The sequence below is a fragment of the Bombyx mandarina genome, chromosome 18, assembly GCF_030267445.1.
Source record: "Bombyx mandarina strain Sakado chromosome 18, ASM3026744v2".
NCBI classification, from domain to species: Eukaryota; Metazoa; Arthropoda; class Insecta; order Lepidoptera; family Bombycidae; genus Bombyx; species Bombyx mandarina.
In genome coordinates this window covers 3050283-3073282 of record NC_143224.1, presented here as the reverse complement: position 1 = coordinate 3073282, position 23000 = coordinate 3050283, and the positions used below count along the sequence as shown (strand labels likewise).

At 36.4% G+C, this 23000-nt stretch overlaps 3 protein-coding genes across 3 annotated transcripts; 2 read left to right on the top strand and 1 right to left on the bottom strand.

Annotated features, from left to right (window-relative positions):
• Window positions 1–470: 470 nt before the first annotated feature.
• On the bottom strand, window positions 471–21533 carry TTLL15 (tubulin tyrosine ligase-like 15). Its single transcript, XM_089734927.1, has 7 exons — window positions 21402–21533; window positions 19761–20548; window positions 18468–18630; window positions 17968–18054; window positions 17182–17396; window positions 15636–15849; window positions 471–2744 (listed from the first exon to the last, which is right to left on the bottom strand). Exons 1-7 carry the CDS (start codon window positions 21417–21419, stop codon window positions 2631–2633), a joined length of 1599 nt encoding a protein of 532 aa, XP_089591053.1. The 5' UTR covers window positions 21420–21533; the 3' UTR covers window positions 471–2630.
• Window positions 746–2622, top strand: IntS11 (integrator complex subunit 11). Its single transcript, XM_028176192.2, has one exon. It carries the CDS (start codon window positions 746–748, stop codon window positions 2549–2551), a length of 1806 nt encoding a protein of 601 aa, XP_028031993.2. The 3' UTR covers window positions 2552–2622.
• Window positions 2901–7105, top strand: LOC149500937 (uncharacterized). Its single transcript, XM_089734928.1, has 2 exons — window positions 2901–3659; window positions 6895–7105. Exons 1-2 carry the CDS (start codon window positions 2916–2918, stop codon window positions 6907–6909), a joined length of 759 nt encoding a protein of 252 aa, XP_089591054.1. The 5' UTR covers window positions 2901–2915; the 3' UTR covers window positions 6910–7105.
• Window positions 21534–23000: the final 1467 nt, after the last annotated feature.

The window sequence follows — 23000 nt, the reverse complement described above, 5'->3', positions numbered from 1 at the left end:
AAGTCATGTCTTGTTGACTTCGACTTTTTGGCGGGAACGTGAGGAGTGAAGTTGAGTGATTGGTTTTATTTTGTCTATTTACTGTTTCTTCAGGTTGAAATGTGCAATAACGGTGGTTTATTAACTGTTTAATATCTGTGAAAGTGCACAAATGTGGAAAAATGAAGCCAAGCCGCTGGACGTAACTTCTCTGGATCCTCCAAAAAGTCTACTGAAAAATCTCAGTAAATGACCACCATTTTTCTGAGATTATATTTCATCCCATATCATTTCATCTCCTTTTATTTCATTTCATCCCAGTTGATTAATGTCCCAAATTAATCACCTTCATTTCTTTTCATTTCATTTCACTCCATTTATGATTTTTCATACAAATAAGAATATAAATTAAAATAAGACATGACCTAAAAGTCTTAGTTACCAGGTCATAAAATACATTAAAAAAAAGATAATGATAATACACATACCGCATAGTGACATTATTGACTATAGATAATACAACCCATGTCGCGGAATTGTGATGCTAATTAATAGCAAATTGCTAAAAAAATATTGTTTGTTATTTATAAATAACATGTTTTAGGGTTAAATGAGTTTTAACAGTATGTAATAAATTATTTTTATGAAACATCGTACTGATATTAATACACCACGGTACCTACTGGCGAATCATTTCGTGTCGTTAATATTCATAATCTTGAAACGTATATTTTCATAAACTTCCTTGAATGTGGTAAAACTTATAATGCCGGATATTAAGATTACGCCACTCGGAGCGGGCCAGGATGTTGGTCGGAGCTGCATCTTGCTAACCATGGGTGGCAAAAACATAATGTTAGATTGTGGTATGCATATGGGCTACAACGATGAAAGAAGATTTCCTGATTTCTCTTACATTGTCCCGGAAGGCCCTATAACGAGTCAGATCGACTGCGTTATTATATCACATTTTCACCTAGATCACTGCGGTGCACTGCCCTATATGTCCGAAATGATTGGTTATACCGGCCCTATTTACATGACACACCCGACTAAAGCCATAGCACCAATCCTTCTCGAGGATATGAGAAAAGTCGCAGTGGAGCGCAAGGGTGAGTCAAACTTCTTCACTTCCCAAATGATAAAAGATTGTATGAAAAAAGTGACAGCTGTGACACTCCATCAATCAGTAATGGTGGATAATGAATTAGAAATCAAAGCTTATTACGCAGGACATGTTTTAGGAGCTGCAATGTTCTGGATCAGAGTAGGGTCACAATCTGTGGTTTACACAGGTGATTACAACATGACACCTGATAGGCACTTAGGAGCCGCCTGGATTGACAAATGTAGACCTGATCTGCTCATAACAGAATCCACATATGCAACAACCATAAGAGATTCAAAACGCTGTCGTGAAAGAGATTTTCTCAAAAAAGTTCATGAATGTGTAGAAAAAGGAGGTAAGGTTCTGATTCCGGTGTTTGCATTAGGAAGGGCACAGGAACTTTGTATTTTATTAGAAACATATTGGGATCGTATGAATCTTAAATATCCAGTTTACTTTGCTCTTGGATTGACAGAAAAAGCAAACAATTACTATAAAATGTTTATAACATGGACCAATCAAAAAATAAGAAAGACATTTGTTCAAAGAAATATGTTTGACTTTAAGCATATTAAACCATTTGACAAGACATACATTGATAATCCCGGTGCTATGGTAGTTTTTGCTACACCTGGAATGTTGCATGCTGGATTGTCACTAAACATCTTTAAGAAATGGGCTCCTTATGAACAGAACATGGTGATTATGCCAGGATTCTGTGTGCAAGGCACAGTCGGACACAAGATCCTCAATGGAGCAAAGAAGGTTGAATTTGAAAACAGACAAGTGGTTGAAGTTAAAATGGCAGTAGAATACATGTCATTTTCAGCTCATGCTGATGCAAAAGGAATTATGCAATTGATACAATATTGTGAACCCAAAAATGTATTGTTGGTACATGGTGAAGCTCAAAAAATGGAGTTTTTGAAAGATAAAATAGAGAAGGAATTCAAAATTAGTTGTTTTATGCCAGCTAATGGTGAAACATGTGTTATAAATACTCCAACAACCATTCCTATTGATGTTTCATTGAGGTTGCTGAAAGCTGAAGCCGTGAGATACAATGCTCAACCACCTGATCCAAAACGCAGGCGAGTTGTTAATGGGATTCTGTGTGTCAAAGACAACAGGCTATCATTACTAGACATTGATGAGATGTGTGATGAAATCGGAATAAACAGGCATATCATTAGATTCACAAGTACAGTTCGTTTTGAGGATCCGGGACCAGCTATCAAGACTGCTGAAAAATTGCAGAATTTACTGACGGAAAAATTAGAAGGCTGGACTATAACTATATCAGACGGCAACATATCAGTTGAGTCTGTACTCATCAAGGTAGAAGGTGAAGATGATAGCACAAAAAACATTTATGTTTCTTGGACAAACCAAGATGAAGACTTAGGTAGCTATATATTAGGGCTCCTGCAATCAATGGTTCAATATAGTCCAATGAAGGAATAAGAAATGTCATATTTTAGGATTTTTATTATGAATCATTTTGTTATTTTGAATAAATTAGTTTTAGTTAATAATATTTGTTTTATGTACACCAAGTGATATCCACATTGCATTTTCCCTGGTACCATAAGTACTGAAGTCTGTTTGGTTTGTTCAAGTGCTTCAAGTCCTCCTCTTTTAAAGTAGCATTGGCTTTCTGAAATATAAAAATAGAATGTCAATAAAATAAAATATTGAGTTTCACCTAGTGTAGCAGAATAACAGAACAATATCAAGTTTGTCAATACAAAGCAACACCTTTTTTATGCTTTAAAATAATGGAAGGTGATTTATGGTTTATGATTCTCTTTCCCTTCTGCCATAGTATATGTCTTATACAAAATGTGTCTTATTTCTGCACCACCTGTCTGTAACGGACGTGACGTCAGCTGTCATGCCCTGCCGCCAGCCAAGCCGCCAAGCCATATTAACACGCCCCCTTCCGCCACAGCCAACGCCACCGCCGCCAGCCAAAGCCAACGAAGGGGGGATAGTGTTAATAAAACAAGCCGTGCCAGCCATTTCTACCTGCTTTCTGCATTCTCGCACAAATAAAAGAACTTGTCGTTACGCTGCTGGTTTTTATTGTCACATCATTTGCAACAATCAGAAGTGGCATAAAGAAATGAAACAACGTCATATACACGCTCAGATCTCTCGGTCTTCTGACAAGTTTGAAGAAGATGAAGCTCCTATTCCACTGGCGAGGAAGGTGTTGAAAAATTGCTTCAGAAGGAGGTCCACAAGGCGATACTTGAGCTACAGGATGAAGAACCTGGAACAATCAAATCAAAGGGACTTCGACGTCGTCGGACCAAGAGCGCCTGCCGCCCTGTCCTTCCATAATTCTGGTTCACGTGGAGGGAAACTAAAAGAGCAGCAACGTGGTTACTCCACTGCGGCACTACGAGATTCACGACTACGAGCTTCCTTCTCCCTGCCTGCGACGCTGCTGCGCGGCGAAGACAGCTACGTCAAAGTCATCAACATGAGCTCGGAGACCATCATGTGGCCGCCGGGCGAGGTCCTGCCGAGGGCCAACAGCTGCGAGGAGCCACAGCCAAACAGCCAGGTGTGTTGCATTTCTACTTGCCCTAGCCATGCCATTACAAATATTTCGAGATTTGAGGGTAGAAATAAAAAAAAATTAAAAGGAGCCATTGAATAACAAGGGTCATTCAGATTTAAAAAATACAGTATAAGCATTGCTTTGCTACGAATACACATGATTTAGGTATTGCCAATTTAGTCCAAATGCAAATTAAGCTTACTAGTGATCAGCCCGTGTATCGCCACCTTTACTTTCTCATAATGAACAAACGATAGTTAAATCTAAAGCTAATTAACTTTTAGATGCCGGCATTATAAAATAATCTCAAGCTAGTCATGCTTCACCAGTGGTCTTATTAAGAAACAGAACGGCGACAGTAGGCTATGCGTTGATTATCGTGCGTTAAACGCTATGGTAAAATATAAAAGTATCCACCGAACAGTACTTCACGAGTTTAGATTTAGACCAGGGCTACCATAAATTAAGCATTGTGCCAGACACACAACTGCTTTCATTACGCCGCAAGGTCATTATTTCGAGTACAGTAGAACTCCTTTTGGTTTAGCATATGTGCCATCTGTATTCATGCGTTTCTTCTTTTTGTCCACATTATTCTTCAAGATGGGGTGGTTAAATGCGTTTAATTAATAAAATAATTGAGTCTGTGGGTAGAAAAGAAATGAGTAAAAATAAATGTAGGTCAAATCGAGATACTAGCAATTTTAAACGATTTACCTCTACCCTCGGTTGATATAAAATCAGGTTCAATAGTTATTGAGAAAGTACTTGGGAAATTTTATGGTGGAGACTTCAAATTAAATATGAGTAAATGCTCATTCTTGGAGAAACAAGTCACTTGTTTAGGTCATAAAATATCTTCAGACGGTATACAGCCGGGTGCAACAAAAATTGACGGCCGTTTCGCAGTTTCCTGTGCCAAATAATGCTCATAGTGTGCGACAGTTTATTGGTTATATGTTACTTGCGCGTCCATTAACTGAGTTAAGAAAAAAAAAAAAAAGATAAATCATGGGTGTGGGGCCGTGAACATAACGCGAATTTCGAACAACTGAAAAACAGTTTATGTTCCAAACCTATGCTAGCTCTGTATAATCCTATGCTTCTTACAGAAATACAAACCGATGCGTGTAACTTAGGAATTTCTTGTATACTATTACAAAAACAAACTGACAACTCACTGCGGCCTGTTATGTATTTTAGCCGGGTTACTAGGAAGGAAGAGTGTGTATCATAGTTAAGAGCTCAAAACCTGGCGGTCGTACAATCGCTACGTAGGTTCCGTGTTTATGAAGTAGGTAAGCATGATATAGTAGAAACTGATTGTACTGTGGTTTGTGCTACGCTTACCAAACGCGGCATTATACCACGCATGGCGCGATGGTGAGTTTTGAAAGAAGATTATGACATTAGTGTTGAGTATAGACCTGGTGAACGTATGGAACATTTGTAGACGCGCTTAATAGGCATCCTGTTGACATGATGAACGTAAATTATCTTAAAGTTACTAATTGATTCTGTACTGTGCAATGTCAGGACGAAAAGCTTAGTTCGATTATAAAGCAATCTATACTAGCATTATAAAGCTGAAGAGTTTGTTTGAACGCGCTAATCTCAAGAACTGCTGGTCCGATTTGAAAAATTCTTTCAGTGTTAAATAACCCATTTATTGAAAGGTTATAGGCTATATAAAAGGTTATAGGCTATATAACGCTAAGACCGCTAAGACCATCATTGTGTCACGCTAAGGCCAATACAAGCGAAGTACCAGTAAATAATGTTTCAAAATCGGGTTATTTTCCCTTTTAAGAGCTTCCGGTGCCTGCGCTGCAGAAGCGGTTAAAGTTTCGCTAAAATAATGTGACAGAATTGTTCCCCTTTAAAAAAAAAATGTCCGCGATAGCATATATCTATATGTTAAGGTTGGCTCACTATAACGTTTTTTTATGCTAACCAAATTTGTTCTAAAATAAAGCATTATTTGTGAACTATATTCCACGCGGACGAAGTCGCGCTGATGTTAAAGATAATTATGAACTAGTTCGAAATTTTTTTAAGGGAAATAGACTCGCAGTCCCTTCGGCTAAATGGAAAATTGTACAAATGCACTATGACGACATTTGTCACGTGGATCTAAATCATCGTTTAGCTTTGATTAAAAGCCAATATTGGTTTCTTAAAATGACACGCTTTATTAGGAAATACGTGGCAGCATGTCTTTATTGTACACATGAGAAGGATACCTATGTTAAAAAAAAGAAGACTGTCTATATCCGATCTCTAAACCATCTGATACTATGCGCATGGTACAAAAAGATAACATGATGCCCTTCTGTAGGACATCTAAAGGGCACCAACCAGTACATGATCGTAATGAAAGATGCGTTGTCTAAATTTGTGATAGCTGAACTAACGCGTACTGTAAATTCAATCGGGACCATTCGTGCATTGAAAAATATATTAATAGGGTTTGTCCAGATATCCGAATTACGTGGTGACAGACTACGGGAAAGCTTTTACGAGTAGGTACTTTAAAAAAAATATATCAGAAGATAAACAGTTTAGGCATACGTTAAACGGTATTGCTTGTCCGCGCGCTAATTGGCCAGGTTGAACAAACTAAACATATAATTTTATGTGTTGCGGGCAACTGATCCTAGTGAAACTTCAAATAATTTAAACTCCGTCATTTGAGGCACAAATAACACAATTAAAAGTAACAGCTGCTACAAGCCTTGTGATTTAATCTTTACGCGCTCTGGTAGGTCAATATGTGATGTTTTCTTGGTCGCGAACCAGAAACTGTTGACGCACGGCGTAAGATAGCTGCAGCTAGGATAAAACAAGCGAGTACAATAATGACACACAACATTAATATAAAAAAAGCTCATGTTTATAAGAAAAGGCATATTTGTATCGTAGAGACAGGCGCCAACTGGTTAGTAGCGCCGCTAGGATTAATACCAAATTAGACGATTTGTACTCAGGTCCGTATGTAGTAACTAAAGTAGTAGGTAACAATTGGTATCGAATTAGAAGTATATCTAAAAGGTTTACGAAGTTATAAAAACTTCACTGGCCTGGTATCAACAGATTCATTAAGGCCCTATAAAAGTATAACCCATGTGTCTGATAGCGCTAGTAGTTCCGATGAGCAGGTCGAAACTGAAGACCTTATTGATTTATTTGAGAACTAAATGTTTTTGTGTGTTCCCCATTGCGGGAGCAATTGTTGCAGGATGGCCGAATGTAACGGACGTGACGTCAGCTGTCATGCCCTGCCGCCAGCCAAGCCGCCAAGCCATATTAACACGCCCCCTTCCGCCACAGCCAACGCCACCGCCGCCAGCCAAAGCCAACGAAGGGGGGATAGTGTTAATAAAACAAGCCGTGCCAGCCATTTCTACCTGCTTTCTGCATTCTCGCACAAATAAAAGAACTTGTCGTTACGCTGCTGGTTTTTATTGTCACATCATTTGCAACATGTCTTAAATTGGTGTCCATTATACATCAAAACCATATTCTAATTGACATAGCAATTTGATCTTGACTTAGGTGTCTTTAGCTGCACCAAATTCGCGAATATTACTACCTCATTTCTATTACGACCCATGTAGATTTAGTATTTAACTGTTAGCAGTATTTATGATTTTTTATTTATACCCACAAAACTTACTCAAGGAGAATTTAGTTATATATCTAATATGTACATCGAGTACAATAAAAATAAATCAACTCCATCAAAGTACCTTCAATCACAATAGCAAATATTTTAAGATCAGTTGGTCCCATGTTGAATACATTTTCATTACACCAAAAAGGTGTCATATACCTTCTGCATACATATATCACTGATTAATTTACTCGTGAAATTATGAATACAATTAAATTCTGCCATGAGTTTAATTTTAATTTCATCACTTTACCCAAGGTAGAAATTAGTATGAAAAGTAAAGAGAGCGACATATTATATTTTTTGAAGGGATAAAATTGATTGATTTTTAAAAAAACAAATGATGTTTTGTATGCAACGGTCAAATTGAGTTCATATCGCGGAATCAAAGAAACCTGATCGAAAATCGAATCCTAACTATACTTATAGTAACCGGCAAACATCGTGAGCAAATGACCTTGACTGCGCAGAACCGAATTTTAGATCACTTTGGTGGTGAGGGTGAGGCGCGACGGCAGGGGAAATCGTATCGAGCGCGTTATTGGTAGATCAGTCGAACCTTGCGTCCCGCACCGCGCTTTCGTTCCGCTTGCTCCCAAAAGTACGCTTGCGTACAGTGAAAAATCTATCGTTATTAATCGTTAAGTTATATTTTGTTATAATTGCTTGTTGACTTTGTTGCCATTGCTATTTGTTGAGTGTTTGTTGATTTTTTATAAAAAATACACTATGCCGCGACAAACTGGTGTAGTATTCAAAAGAAAGGGTAGAAAAATTGTGTACGACGTATATTGCTTCATTATAAAACAGAGGAAGAATGATATTATGGAAAAAGTAAAACGGACTTCGGAAGCAACAAAAACATCAATGAGTACTGTTAGGTGCATTATTAACGAAGCTAAAGGCTCTGGCTTGCTCATCGTGATTGGGACTCCGGGTAAGAAAAGATCAGGGAAGAAGAAAGTTACCGGAATGGATAGTTTCGTTCAATCTGTAATAAAAAGATGTAATCATAATAACTACATAACAAGCAGCGAAACTCCGTACCGTAGAAAGGCTTCGAAAATTTTAAAGAAGATATACATTTTAATGGCTCGGAATGAAGTTTAAGACGAATTATGAAAGAGCTAGGCTTCAGATGGAAAAAAAAAACAGAAAATAATCGGAAGCTGGTAATTGAAAAAAGTAACATTCGATTACTACGAATCGAATATCTTCAAAAAATAATTAATTATAGACAAAAAAGAAGATCGAACCGACCGAGTCGTAAACTACACCGATGAGCCCTATGTCGACTTAACACGATGATGGCGACTCGGGTGATGAAAACAGTGATGATGATAATGGTCAAGATTATGATAACGAAAAAAAAATTACAAATACCAGCTTCGCTTCAACTGAACGAAGACCTGGCAACAGCTCTAGTTTTGACTTAATAGAAGGAATATCTATTTTACCCCAAGATTAAATTATTACAATTATTAACCTATATTTTTTGTTGATGTTCTAATAAATATATAAATAAATACATATGTTGATTTTAATAATTTAATTGCATTATGACGCAGAGTAAATAATGTTTTTGCACGTGAGTGTACCATGCGCAAACTTACCCCCACTACGTCAACAAATGCTCAAGAAGTTTGCCGGCTATTATATCTTAACTATACCTATATTTATAATCATAATTTCGCTCACATCGCTGTTACTTGTCAAAGAATCAATTTTCCCGCCAATCAGTACAGACTAACACCGGTCACTCACATGCGCACGAATACGCAAACCCGCAAGTGTAGGACGACATTTGCGAATAATTATGCAAAGTTTTCGCTGCATTCGTGGTTTTCCAAGCTGTGTCGGTTTTTTAACAGACATCAAAGCGCGCGAACCTCGAACCTTCGCGTAGTCTCCCACACATTCGCTTGCCCAGTTGCGTCGACGATTGCGAAGGTAACGGACGTATACTATACGCCATTTTCATAGTTCGTGACCTCTACTGTGTAGCGTATCTTCATCAAAAGAAATCCCATAAAAACAGCATGGCTGTTAATGATGTCTGGGAAAGAATTAAAAACTTTTTTTCTCTTCAATGTTCTATTGACGAATTAAAAAGGAGGAGAAATTCGTGAAACATTCGTAAACAAGTGTAGGAGGAAGCGCAAACGGGTTCGCAAATTGAGTATGCGAACCCATTTGCACAGCCGCTAGGTTTGCGAATGAATGTTTGACGGCCCTTCACATGCGCGCAAACATTCGTATAGTCCCCGGCACGTAACTTGGCAAGAGTCGTAAGATGCGCAGAAGTCGTTTTTTAGGTCTCTTTGGTTGTCAAGCGGGACGCGGGGAAAGACGTAGCACCGTTCCGAGCGCACGATTGGTGAGTCAGTCGACCCTCCCCTCCCGCACCGCGTTCACGTTCCGTTCGCTCCATGATTACACATGCGCCTACTAAATTGTAGGAGCCCTTTGTTTATATTGAGTTTTTGTTACGAGTTGTTATTATTGTTTTAAATTTAGTTTTTGTTACGAGTTGTTATTATTGTTTTAAATTTAGTTTTTGTTACGAGTGTTATTCTTTTAAATTTGTTTGCAATGCAAGGACCAAATACAAATCAAATCAAATCAAATCAAAAAAGTTTTATTCAACATAAATGAAAGTACATACTTGTTGAACGTCAAAAGAATTACCGCCAATTCACAAGAATTAGCCTCCGTCCTGAGAAGAATTGGCAAGAAACTCAGCGGGCATGTTTTTTTTTTTTTTAAATATTAGATTTTTATTTTTATTTTCAAATTTTTTTTTTTTTAATACCAATGACCATATAGTCGATTCAGTCACTGAGCGTTTTATTATTTACGCCAGTGACGACAGCGACTCTTCGTTATGTCAACGATGAGGAGCCAACTCCTTCCACCAGCTCAGGTGCTACCATAAATTTAATCCAGGGGGTAGCACTATTAGAAAATGATAATGACGACGGCGACACATAATTTTTAATATTAAGTATATTTTTTAAATAAACTTCTTAACTTTCAGTTGTATTTCATTTATAACACCTAATACACTTCACGAATTCCTCTCTTTTCTTTAACTTTCTTCTAAACACAAAGGCTTAAAAACAAATTACGGCAAATAAAAAATTAAATTAAATTATATGCGGCAATAAAAGTGACCATTTTTGACACTACACCAAAACCTTGCCAACTTACGTGCCGCTTACTATACAATCTACGAATATTTGCGCGCATGTCAGTGGCCGGCATTAGAGGTGAGTTTTATAAGTACGAGTATTGAGTTAATATTGTAAATAATTTAGGCTAATGTCTCGCATCTTCACGCTTATACTTGTTAGTTACCTTGAAAATTATAAAGGAAATAACACATGCATGTTAATTCTGTTAAAGTATAACGGCATTAAAAAACAACCAACTGACCTTTATTTTGTAGCTGTAACTAGTATGCACGTACGTACTACTACGAATAACTAGTTTTGTACAAAAAAAAAAAAAAAAATGAGCCCATGCCAGAAAAAAAAAAACGATGGTCCCTACATGTGCACTAGAACCTAAATGACACGTCATTATATGTTTTCATCTTTCTCATATCGCAGTGCTACCCAATAAAAGTCTCACAATTATGTTTAAAGTTAAAAAATAAATAATTGCTATAACTAACTATTTAGCCCTTTAAAGATTTTTATTATTTGTCATATTTTTTTTACGTTTACGTCTACGATTTTGTTCTGGGTTATGGGTATCTACTGGAAAAGATATACTACAGACCGCTAATACTAAAAATCGACGATATTGTAAACCCGCACGAGTAGGCACCACTATTTTTCTATCGTGTTGTGATTGCTATGGGTTCCGACAATCACTTAACCCCAGGTGGGTCGTGAACTCGTTAACCAATTCCATTAAATCAGTTACATCGGACATCTTAAGTATAAGCCATTATGATTTCCATTTTTTTACTCATTGGGCTTTATGTCTATCTTTCTATTTATTTTCAGACTTATTTAGAGGTTTTATTTTATTAAAACATAATTACAATTTTTTTTACATCAAGTAATATTTAAAACATAAATTCAAATTCTTAATGTTAATTAAGTAATGAAATTAAGCGGACATTAACATTTTCTGTTATTGATTATAATAATATTTATTGTCTTTATAACGCATTTTCTGATTTTGAGATTAGTAAGCTCCATAGATATGGCCATGTATTTTACGAATTACTAAAATCAAAAACAAACAATAAAAGAGTTAATTAAAATTACTTAAACGGTATAATCTCGATTATAAAAAGTAGATTAGAACTATAAAAGTTGTTTTAATAATGTCTGCGACTTGCGAATACCGAAGAAAATACAATAAAGGTGATTTTAAATCATAATGATATCATAAAAGTCATGCAACAAGCCTCAGTACGTTGCCCCTCGATATGTATTTTCACCTCGATGTTATAATTTGTTTTATCGATCATATTCTAACTATAACATTATAATTGCGAGGGAGTGTGCTATTGTTAATATTTAAAGTTGAATTGGCATTATGAAATATTTTATTGGAACGAAGTTCCTTATCGCGCGTTGTGAAAGGGAGCTAGACGGAAAAAATTCTCACGAAAAGTTGTCACGACACTTTTTAGATCCGTCATTCTGACCAATCAACGTGTAGGCGCTTATCGCGTGACATTGCTCGTATCTGATTGGTCCGCGTAATGAGTACAGTTTCTCGACATAGCGTTTCAACAATAGTAATTTAGTTCATAGTATTGTTTTTTTCTTCTTCATAATGCCGTAATTTATTATTATAACTTAAAAAAAAAAATTACAATTCCTTCACTAATTAATCGAAAGGAACTTCGTTCCATCCGGGTGTCCCTTGACACCTCTGAAGTTTTTTAAATTGATTTCGTTTTTATACCGCTTCATTTTAATCAATAAGTTTTTTGTGCAATTTAAGCGGATAGTGATTCCTGGGTTCTTTTTTTTATTACTTAGATAGGTGGACGAGCTCACAGCCCCCCTGGTGTCAAGTGATTACTGGAGACGTAGACATCTACGACGTAAATGCGTCACCCACCTTGAGATATAAGTTCTAAGGTTTCAAGTTTAGTTACAAAGGCTGCCTCACCCTTCAAACCGAAACGCATTACTGCTTCACGGCAGAAATAAGACAGGGTGGTGGTACCTACCCGCGCGGACTCACAAGAGGTCCTACCATCAGTAAACCAGAAGTCCTACCACCAGTAAACAAGAGGTCCTACTACCAGTAAGAAGACGTCCTACCACCAGTAAATAAGAGGTCCTACCACCAGTAAGCAAGAGGACAAAACAAGAGTGTTTGTGTGTAGAGAGCACTTCTTGTGCTGTAGTGCTATTTGTCATATAATATGAGACGTCAGGCAAAACCCTGAATCGCGCTAACGAAATTTACAAAGTTAATTATTCAAGTACCTAAATACAGCAATCAGGTCGTCAGTAATGAAACCCGTTTAAATATAATAGGTAAGTTCTTACTCATAGAAGTTACATAATATAATGGCAGATAAATTAATGCAAACAAGGTCAACTACTTTCAACCCTCGCAGCTACCTGCACGCAACTGCTACAGTGCACGTTGGAAGACTTAAGGCAATTATGTACCATTACATTTTTATTGGTTTAGTAAACTCTATTACATAAAAAAACCCGATGTGCAAGTAGTTATGTTATAGAAAATGAAATAAAAAAACAAACGTGTGGCACTCGGGAACTGCCGCGGTAAAGCTATTGCATAGCATTTTTTATCAACTTATGCAATTATAATTAGACAATGATAATTTAATATTAAAACAATAATAAAACAAGACCAAGCTATATTAAACATTAATAAAAGCAAAACCTTAACTGTCCCCTTCACACTCATAAGCTAGACCGCGCGAGAGAGAGATGGGCAGACTTTTCACGATGCGCATGCAGTGTGACGTCACGCCACGCGCTTATTCACAAACACTACACAAGCGTAACGTGTGAATGTGTTGAACGCGCGCTACGTGGTAGGCGGAGTGAGGGGTGTAAGGTTTTTTTCGTTACGGAATTTCATGATTCGGTCGCCGCGCTCAAGGCCCGCGATAAAAACTATGCAACAGCTTAAAAATCGGTTTATTACAGTTTTTTTTAATAATTTTAATGTGGAAATGATTCGTCTTCTCTTTTTCTTTTACAAAGAGTCGCTGACCTTTACATTACAAACGCTACAATGCTTCATTGTCATTAGCGCCTTAGCTACCAAACAAAATTTTCGTTCAATACAAAAGTCTTGCATTAGCAACAGTGACATGCCTAATTTAACCTATGGTCGGTCGCTTTGGAACCGTACATGTTATAGTTTCAATGGATTAAATAGTGTGTCTAAAGTTATATTGGAATTTCGATATTGAGGCAGTATTTTATCAAGCATTGACTAAACAATGTTTTTACCGGATTCAAACGATTTTTTAATTTAGCCACTAAAGATTATAAATAAAGACTTATAGCTCGTTATCTATACTTCTATACTAAAATTATAAAGAGTTTCCTCTTTATAATTTTATACTAATTATACTAAAATTATAAAGAGTTTCCTCTTTATAATTTTAGTATATGATTATATACTTATATAATTTTAGATTTGTTTTTTGTTTGTTTATATTGAATAGGCTCCGAAACTGCTAAACTGATTTGAAAAATTCTTTCACTGTTTGGAAGCTACACTATTCCGAGTGACATAGGCTTTATTAAAACTTCATTAATGTAACCGAAGGTATAAAAAAATTACCTAAAATATTCTTTACATCGCGTGCCCTGCGAAAACTATTGATGATAGAATAAAATAATGTACTATTGACTTTGTAGAACATAATGACATTATTATTTACAAAAAGTGTCGCGACAGCATATGTCCAACTATTATAGTTATGCCGCAATAAGTGTTCTTTTATTTTTTTAAATAAAACAACGTCAAATATCGTTGAATTTTTTGTTATAGACCCGAGCGAAGCCGGAGCGGGCCGCTAGTTAACTTATAAAATTGAGAACAGTAAAAAAACAAACTAACTATTTTGTAAAGTCTTTACAAAATAAGGACTTTTCAAAATGCAGTCAGTACAAGTTTTGTGAACCCGCTAAACGAACGCAGCTGACGAACGTCTCCCATCTTTCGATTTGATGGATAGGTGTCATCATTCTGCCTATTTCTGCCGCGAAGCAGCTATGACTTTCAATTTGAAAGGTGAGACAGTCGTTACCCAAGAAAATGGAGATTTCGCGTTCCGTTTTATGTTGAGTAGATGAATTCACGTTGCAATATCTATAAGAATCGGTAACTAGATGGTTATTGGAATCGTTAAACCACGTAAGTAGTAAAAAAAAGTATTAACATAACAAATAACAAATGTTATAATTTTGTGACCCATCGCGTTCTATCGGCGGCCGGACAATAGATTTCAGGGTTATTTAGTTTGTAGATAATTTTGTCGGAATTCATTGTCAGTTAAGATAACAAGTGTTAGTTACTTTTATCAACAGACATATGACACAGATTCTGTATTCGTAGATAATTTAAGCGATTATGAGTCGAGTAACTGAAATTTATTTGTTTTTTTTAACAGAATTTATATAGATATATAGTATATATTTATATAATATTATATATATATATATTGATTTCTTCTTTTCTTTTTACTTGTTAAATTTGAATTTCAAAGTATGTTTTCGTTAGGTATCCTTTTTATTTTTATTATTGTATTCCGTCTTCGGGCCGACGAATTGCCAATGTTATGTACGCCATTATTGTCACATGCATCAGGCCATAAATTATATAGTTTTATTTTCAATGTTAAATGTTTGTGATGTGGCAGTACTTTTTTTAAATAAATAAACCGAATAAAACTAAAGTTTTATTCGAGAATGTCAAATGCAATAATTATGTAGTAAAAATTAAGAGATGTATGAAAATATGTAGACATATTATAATTTCTCAATATATTTTTGGCTGCGTGGTTAACTAGGATAACACCATTCCATCTCTGCACATGGGTGTTGTAAAGGAAACTAAGGGATTTAATTTCATTTTTCTTTTCATAAACAAGTATGTACTAGGATTTTATTTAAAAAAAAAACCACCAGCAGTGACATAAAATGACGACTAACTAAAAGTTAAATTATGTCCACGGCTCGCAAAAACCTAAGAAAATACAATATTTTTCATGAAGTTATTATTTAATGCTTGGGCGGGAATAACAAACAGAGATCTTGCTTTTTACTATTTCTTCAACTTACCATTGGCGGTGGGAACAACCTCCTAAAGTCTCCCTTATGAAGAAACTCCTTATGGGCCTTAAGGAAGACGCTTCGCAACCTTGCGCTCAGACAGGGACGACAGAGCTCACATATTAGATTCATGTGACAATTATCTCTACAAGTCGTCGTGCATATTTCGCCCCATACGGCTATGTTTTTCTGTGAAGACACCATGTTCTGAGCAGCTGAATCTCTAAATTATGAAAAAAATATTGATTATTGTCGAAGCTCCCGCTCATTCTCTTTTTATTGGTTAGATATATGAACGAGCTCAATGCCCACCTGGTGCTAAGTGGTTTCCGGAGCCAATAAACTCTAATGACGTAAATGCTCGCCCCTTTGTTCAAAAATGAATTCTATTGTTCAACATTTTTAATTCATTTTGATTACATTCCGTTATACCTACATAAATCGGCGAGCTTGGATTCAGTTAAGTTGTTGACTGATTTAGATTATATGTAAAATGTTATTGAACATATTGTATATTGATGTCCATGAACGACTTATTAGAATCAAGTTCCGCAGGTGGTACCACCAATGCGTGCCTTTATTTACTGAAATAACGTGCTCTAACATTAATCTTTTATCGACCAACCCACGCATTATTCGTTCAAGTATCGATGTATTACCACATGGGAAATTATAAAACGCTACCATTATACAAAGAGAACATTTACATCCAAGACATCTTAAAACCAATTAGGTTAAGTAACATAAAACCGTATGCTCCGAATTGAGAGCCTCCTTTTTGCTTGAGGTCGGTTGAAAAGCGATTATGCCTAAAGTGACAGTTTTAAGGTAGCTACTAGCACTTTTAATTTAAATTAAATTAGCTTCGTCTAGGTATCGTGATTAAATCTTTTGGCACTAAATACTCAATGTTCTAAATTCAAATTTATGATTTTTCTATGTTTTGATTTTCGTTGAACGTACTGGATTTATGAACATGGAGCCATAAAAAAATAGCGTAATCAAATACGTGTTCCGACATGCGTTACACGTTCTATTCTATCATATCAGACACAGGCGATTTGAATGCTACCTTTGAAGAGGACGCAACTAACCAGCCCATGGCAGCGGTTTTTTATTGAATCGCTTGATCGACGCAATAAGATCAGACACTAAAGTGAATAATGAGCTAACATTATCATAATTACTTAACATCAGTTGGGCTGTGAGCTCGTACACCCAAAAGTAAGTAAGTAAAGTGTAAGTAAAAAAAATTATTTTTTGGTTACTTTGTAAATCCAATGTTAGCGATAACGGTCGTGTCTACAACTTAACTAGTCTGTGTGCTTAGTGCGAGTTTTTTAACATTCTCGATAGCGCAAAAGTTAGCTCATATTTGTATGGAATGGGATCGTTTGCCTACGTTTGCCGCTAGGGGGCGCTGTTCCAACTGCATACAAAATTGGCTTATCACTTACGCTATCGAGAACGTTAAGAAACCCGCACTAAGCACACTGTTATCATAGCACAGAAGTACCTAATAAATACCTTAACCTCAAAATGTCAAAATATTTACCCAAGACTATTCTCTTGAATATGATCAGCTACGCCAACCAGTCCGAACAAGTTGTACAAAACCTGCTCGTACAACAGCTGGTTGGGAGGGTAGTGAGCAGACGACAAGTTGGGCGACATGTTGGCTTCTAACAAATACACTTTTAGATCTTCATCGACGACCAGATCAAAACGCATTAGTTCGAAGAAGTTTTCTGTTGACGGATACGATTTCAACTAAAAAATAAGAAATAGCATTTCGGGAATAAAAATAGTCATTAATAGTCGGTCAGTGTTGCCAGTACAATAATGTGTAGTTTTTTTTTTCAATATCTTTTTTGTAACAGTACTGACACTTTTGAGATAGCTGTAACATAACTATAATGGTGCTGGATGTCATTAGTACAGTGGTTGCTAGAAATCTACATATTAGGGTTACATATTTTTTATGTTTCAATCATTTTGACGCACCATTCCCTGTCTGGTGTGTGGTCAGACTAGATTTTTATTTACTATCCAAAATATAATTTGTTCTACCAATTTTAGGATTTGTAGATATTGATTACTATATAATAAATAAAATATTTCTTAACTTGTAGATAAGAAACCGAGAGTCAAAATGTCATCATAACTTTATGCGAATCCGCTTATAACGATTTTTGAACATAGCATAAGTCTAATAAACCTTCTGATTTGGAAATTTTAAGCTTTACTGTTCACTCACTTGGGTATTTGACACTGGATCGAATTATCACAATATATTGACTTGAAACATCAAAAAATAATAATTAAAGGTCAATTCACTTACAGTTTCGACAATATGATGCTCTTTTTTCACAAATACCTCAGCTATAGCGCTTTGTATTTCCCTCCACATCTTTGTAGGGTCTTTCCCCTGAAATCAAATCTAATGTTCATCATCATGCGTTCACACGTCGTTAAAGTAGCTAATTAACTCAATTATCTGAATTGAAAGTTTGTAGAGCTGTGAAAGTTATTGAGATAATATTATCGGCGTTATTTCACAGGTAACAATTTGGTGAGCAGGGATGTGCCTACACACACAGCCACGTACATAGAGTGTTACCAGGCTAGATAATCTTCGCAGATTCATTTTTAATTGAAATAATTTTATCATAGACAGTCCAGTTATGACGACCATATAAAACACGCGACCTCTATGATGTTTATTTAGTTTGTATAATAATATATTCTGCTATCAGTTTGAGAATCATCTAGCGGTGTAGTTATACTAATATTGTTGCTTTTACTTTTTAGTTAGTTAAGAGTATGAAACACGTAGTCCACCTTTGTTTTAGCATATATGTCGAAAGCGTCTCTCATGCTGAACCCAAGGGCAGTGTAAGGATGCGACAGCGAAGGTACCTCCCAGGTAGGAAGGTAGTCGTCCCTAATGACATATTTATCCAAATCCTTTGAATCAAAAGGATAATACTTTGCCGGACAGTACCTAAAAACAAAAAATTGGTTAATGTTTTTATTTATTTTATAACGCCAATTTGACTTGGAAGATTTCCTTAATAGTTAGTACTCATTAGAGACAAAATAGATAGAAAAATGATAGAAACAGAACCCGAAACAGAACGAAACAGAACAGAAAAACAGAAAAACACGAACCGTAGCAAGAGCCGTGCTTCGCAGAATCTACCACCAGATCGGAAACGCGACCCACTGAGAAGATCCGGCGAGAAACTCAGTGGGTTGTGTCTGTGGGTTAATTAGCTCGTCGAGCTCTTCGTCGCAAGCGACGGGTTCGACGAAAACGATGACCGGTGCTTGAGGTACCTAAAAGCACCGTTAGTGGATCGGGAGGATCCGAAATGACGTGTTTTGGGCGACGTCGACTGCTTTCCATTCTGTCCGTAGGATCGGGAATGTGTTCACAGCTACTGTAGCGGTCGAACTATTAAAAAGTATTCGTAATTTCGCAGTATTAGCGACAGAACGGCTTGGTAATTTGATCTGGTTCAAGAATGAGATGTTTTTTATTTTTTATTTTTTTTATTACCCCGTTAGATGACGCTCACATCGCACCTGTGTGCTTAGTGCGAGTTTTTTAACGTTCTCGACAGCGTAAAAGTTAACTCAAATTTGTATGGAGTTGGAACGTTTGCCTACGTTTACCACTAGGGGCGCTGTTCCAACTGCATACAAAAGTTAACTTTTACGCTATCGAGAACGTTAAAAACTCGCACTAAGTAAGCAAGCACACTGGTGTTAAATAGTTATTGAAGTTTATTTACATCATAATGTAAATGTCTCACCAACTCTGAGACATAAGATCGAACTTAAGTAACATCAACCAACGCGTATATAGGTAATAAGATTTACCTTAATAGAATATACATTTTTCATTACTAAACAGACTGTACGCCTCGTCTTAGATCTCATTCGCGTTCCAAGCTACAAATTGTCAATGGAATTTAGAATCTATTGAACAAAAATAAGATCGAAGAGTCTTTGGTGTAACTAACGGAAACAACAGAAAATAACAGCAAAATTAAACAATATTACGAAATCATTGATCTATTGATTGTACTAAAAATGAATTATAACAAACAAGTCAACGACATTAAATACCTGAAGAGGACATCTCCTTTGTACCAATATGCTCTCAAGGGGTTAACCGAGGTTAGAACTACGTACACGCCAATATCAAACTTGTGACCGTCGACTAAGAACGGTTTTTGCACGTATTCTTGAACGAAACTTTCCCCGCCAGCCAGATTTATTTCGCTCACGTTTTTTAAGTAAACACCTCTGTGTTGATTGTGCTTTTCCAAAAACAAGGCGTCTTCGTTCTCAGCGGCGTATTTCAAAAAATCTTCTTTATTCTGTGGCAATTTGAACGCTTTCGGGATGTATTTCGATTCAGTCGTGGCAAGGTCTACTTTGTTCGTCACGAAACCTGCTCCGGGGTAGTGATTGACTTTCTGATTTGGTTTTAAACTGTGTAAATTAGGGTACAGTACTCGAAAAGGATAATCGTGGGACCATAGCAAGTTCCAATCGGATTCGTTCGTGGTTTTCTCGTAACCGATTCGTTTTAGGACGCGATGCACGTGCTTTAACAAACCGTCAGGATTGTTGACGTCATTCTGAGCAGAATAAACCCAATAACGTTTCTTGATGGCGCGCTCAACGTATTTATCGTTTATATTTTCCGAGTTTATCATCCTCCTCATTAGCACGGCCATTACAACGCCTGTTATACACACCAGAATGAATATGTTAAAATTATTTCTGGCGTTTTCGTATTTCGACGTTTCATAAGCATTTCTAACGTTAATAGGCTTGACGAGTCGCGTTTTCTCGTTCGTATTTTTGTCGTTAACTTTATTTTCGTTAAAGTCTGACGTATTCGTGTCCTGAAATAAGGTGTTCCGTTCATTGAATAAAACGATTTTCGTATTGGTAGTTATAATGGTTTTTGGAGGTAATAAGCTATAGGCGTATCTATCTATTAAATATATTTTTATTATTTGCCTAATTTCTCTCTATTCTATCTGGACTAGCGGAAGAGCGTGTTGTGATGCATATACATTTGCCGTGCATTTCAAAATTATCGGCAGCCTTAAGGGCTTACGTTTTGCCGTCTCTCAGTTCCAGTAACTGCTCATAACCAAAGTGCATTCTCTTTTTTTTACGGCTTAGATGTGTGGACGATCTCACAGTCCACCTGGTGTTAAGTGGTTACTGGAGCCCATAGACATCTACAACGTAAATGCGCCACCCACCCACAGATATAAGTTCTAAGGTCTCAGTATAGTTACAACGGCTGCCCCATCCTTCAAACCCAAACGCATTACTGTTTCACGGCAGAAATAGGCAGAGTGGTGGTACCTACCCGTGCGGACTCACAAGAGGTCCTACCACCAGTAAACTCTCCAATAAACCCAAAATTTTCTATCAAAAAACAAATAAGATTGCTTTACCAGGCCCAGAACAAGAATATTTTGTAAATTTCATAAAAAAATGCCTTCTTAAATTCTGTAATCGTCCAAATAAATGTCCACACTCAAGAGTCGATTTCTTGTCTGCGTCCTTGACAACGAAATTTATCCGAAACAATCGTATTTAAGTGCAAAAACAAGTTTGAGAAACTCAATTTAAACATCCACAAACCGAATATGTAAACTTCGCGGAACTTTCGTCTTAAACCGTTCACAAACGACTTATATCCAGATCATTATTTAGATTAAGATAATAAAGATCACTGACCTTCACATCGGCGTCCATCTTAATTATTTAACTTCACTTTTTAGTACCATAATATTACGACTTCGCAACTGTTTTTAAGAACGGATTTGAAATGAATGAGGATGTATGCCCACTATGTGGAAAGAGATAGCATGTGGTTAGAGCGAGGTAGGAAGAAACTTTCTAAATGATAGTAGGCCCCAGCCTTTTAGGGTCACATCAACAGATATCACACGTTCTACTATTCGAATGTGTAATGTTGATCGAACGATAAACTGCGCAAGAATTATAACAAATTTACTGGGACAGCGTCGGCTGAGACCACGTGGGTCGGTACCATCATTCTGCCTATTTCTGCCGCGATGCAGCAATGCGTTCCGGTTTGATGGGTGGGGCAGTCGTTTAATCTTACATTTGAGGCTTAGACCTCATGTCTCAAGATGGGTGGCATTCACGTATAGCTTGGTTACAATATCTCTGGACCTCGCTGGAATGTAAAGCCCCTCCCCGTTTCCCTTTCGCCAGGTCCAGAGATAATGTAACCCGGTTGTAATGATTTCTATGGAGTCAGGTAACCACTTAAAGGCAGTGAGTTTGGAATTTAAATTTCAACCTCATTTCTCAAGGTGCCCCAAGAGCTCTAGTTAACATTTCATACTAAGTCTCATTTTGGTCATAGGCATTAAAAAATAATTAAACAAATGACAACGTACCTATTATTTGAAAGATAAAAACGACTATTGGTGGAAAAACAACATGATGTGAGTAATTGTTAATAACAGATCGGTAATTCGTGGTTTTAGACTTAACTAGAGACCAACTATGGTATCACATTATTGCCATCACAAGCATGACCAACACACGTGCACGGCACGGTACAACGCGTGGAAATTTATTTAAAAAAAAAAGTTTATGAATTACCTAAGTATCTAAGTTTAGCTTTTTGTGATAAAAGTATTTATAATAGAGCCAAGTGTAAAACGGTGTGAAGAATCTTGGCATATAATAAATATTTACTAACAAACACGCCACGTTAACTGGTCCCGTGATAAGTTCGTAAAGAACTTGTGTTACAGGTACCAGGTAACGGAAATAAATGTAAGATTTTTTATTATACACATACATATATTTAATATACATCCATAACCCTGGAAAAGACATTTATATTTACCATACAAATATCTTCCCTTGGCGGGATTCGAACCCACGACCCCCTTGTGTAGTGACCATGTCACTTACCACTACACCAGAAGGCCGTTGCATATACATACATACTTATCTGTGTAATTTATTTTGGTTAGATTTAAAATTTTCAAGAAGAAGCACGGTCAAGTATTTAGCCTAGAGGTTTCTTCAGTGAAAGAGTTGCGCAAAATTATTATTTCTAATCGACCTACTATGTCTTTAGCGATTAGAATAATAATTAAAAAAAAACATAAATATAAAATTCAAAACGTTTTTATTTATTTTGTTTACGTATTTAATTTTTTGTCTATATCCTGTGCACAATGCTGACAGCGTGTATTATAGTGATAAAGGATTTTCAATCGTAATTTTACGGAAAAGTTCGTATTTATAGTGTTCTCTCAAATAGTTTCAGTACCAAGACATTATTTATTT

Bases quoted from the DNA above. Each gene is read 5' to 3' on its own strand.
- IntS11 (XM_028176192.2), top strand. From the start codon at position 746: ATGCCGGATATTAAGATTACGCCACTCGGAGCGGGCCAGGATGTTGGT.
- LOC149500937 (XM_089734928.1), top strand. From the start codon at position 2,916: ATGTCTTATACAAAATGTGTCTTATTTCTGCACCACCTGTCTGTAACG.
- TTLL15 (XM_089734927.1), bottom strand. The intron at 18,055-18,467 runs GTGGACTACGTG...ATTTGATTTCAG, and splicing joins ACATATATGCTAAAACAAAG to GGGAAAGACCCTACAAAGAT. The intron at 15,850-17,181 runs GTAAATATTTTG...TTCATAATTTAG, and splicing joins ATTCAAGAGAATAGTCTTGG to AGATTCAGCTGCTCAGAACA.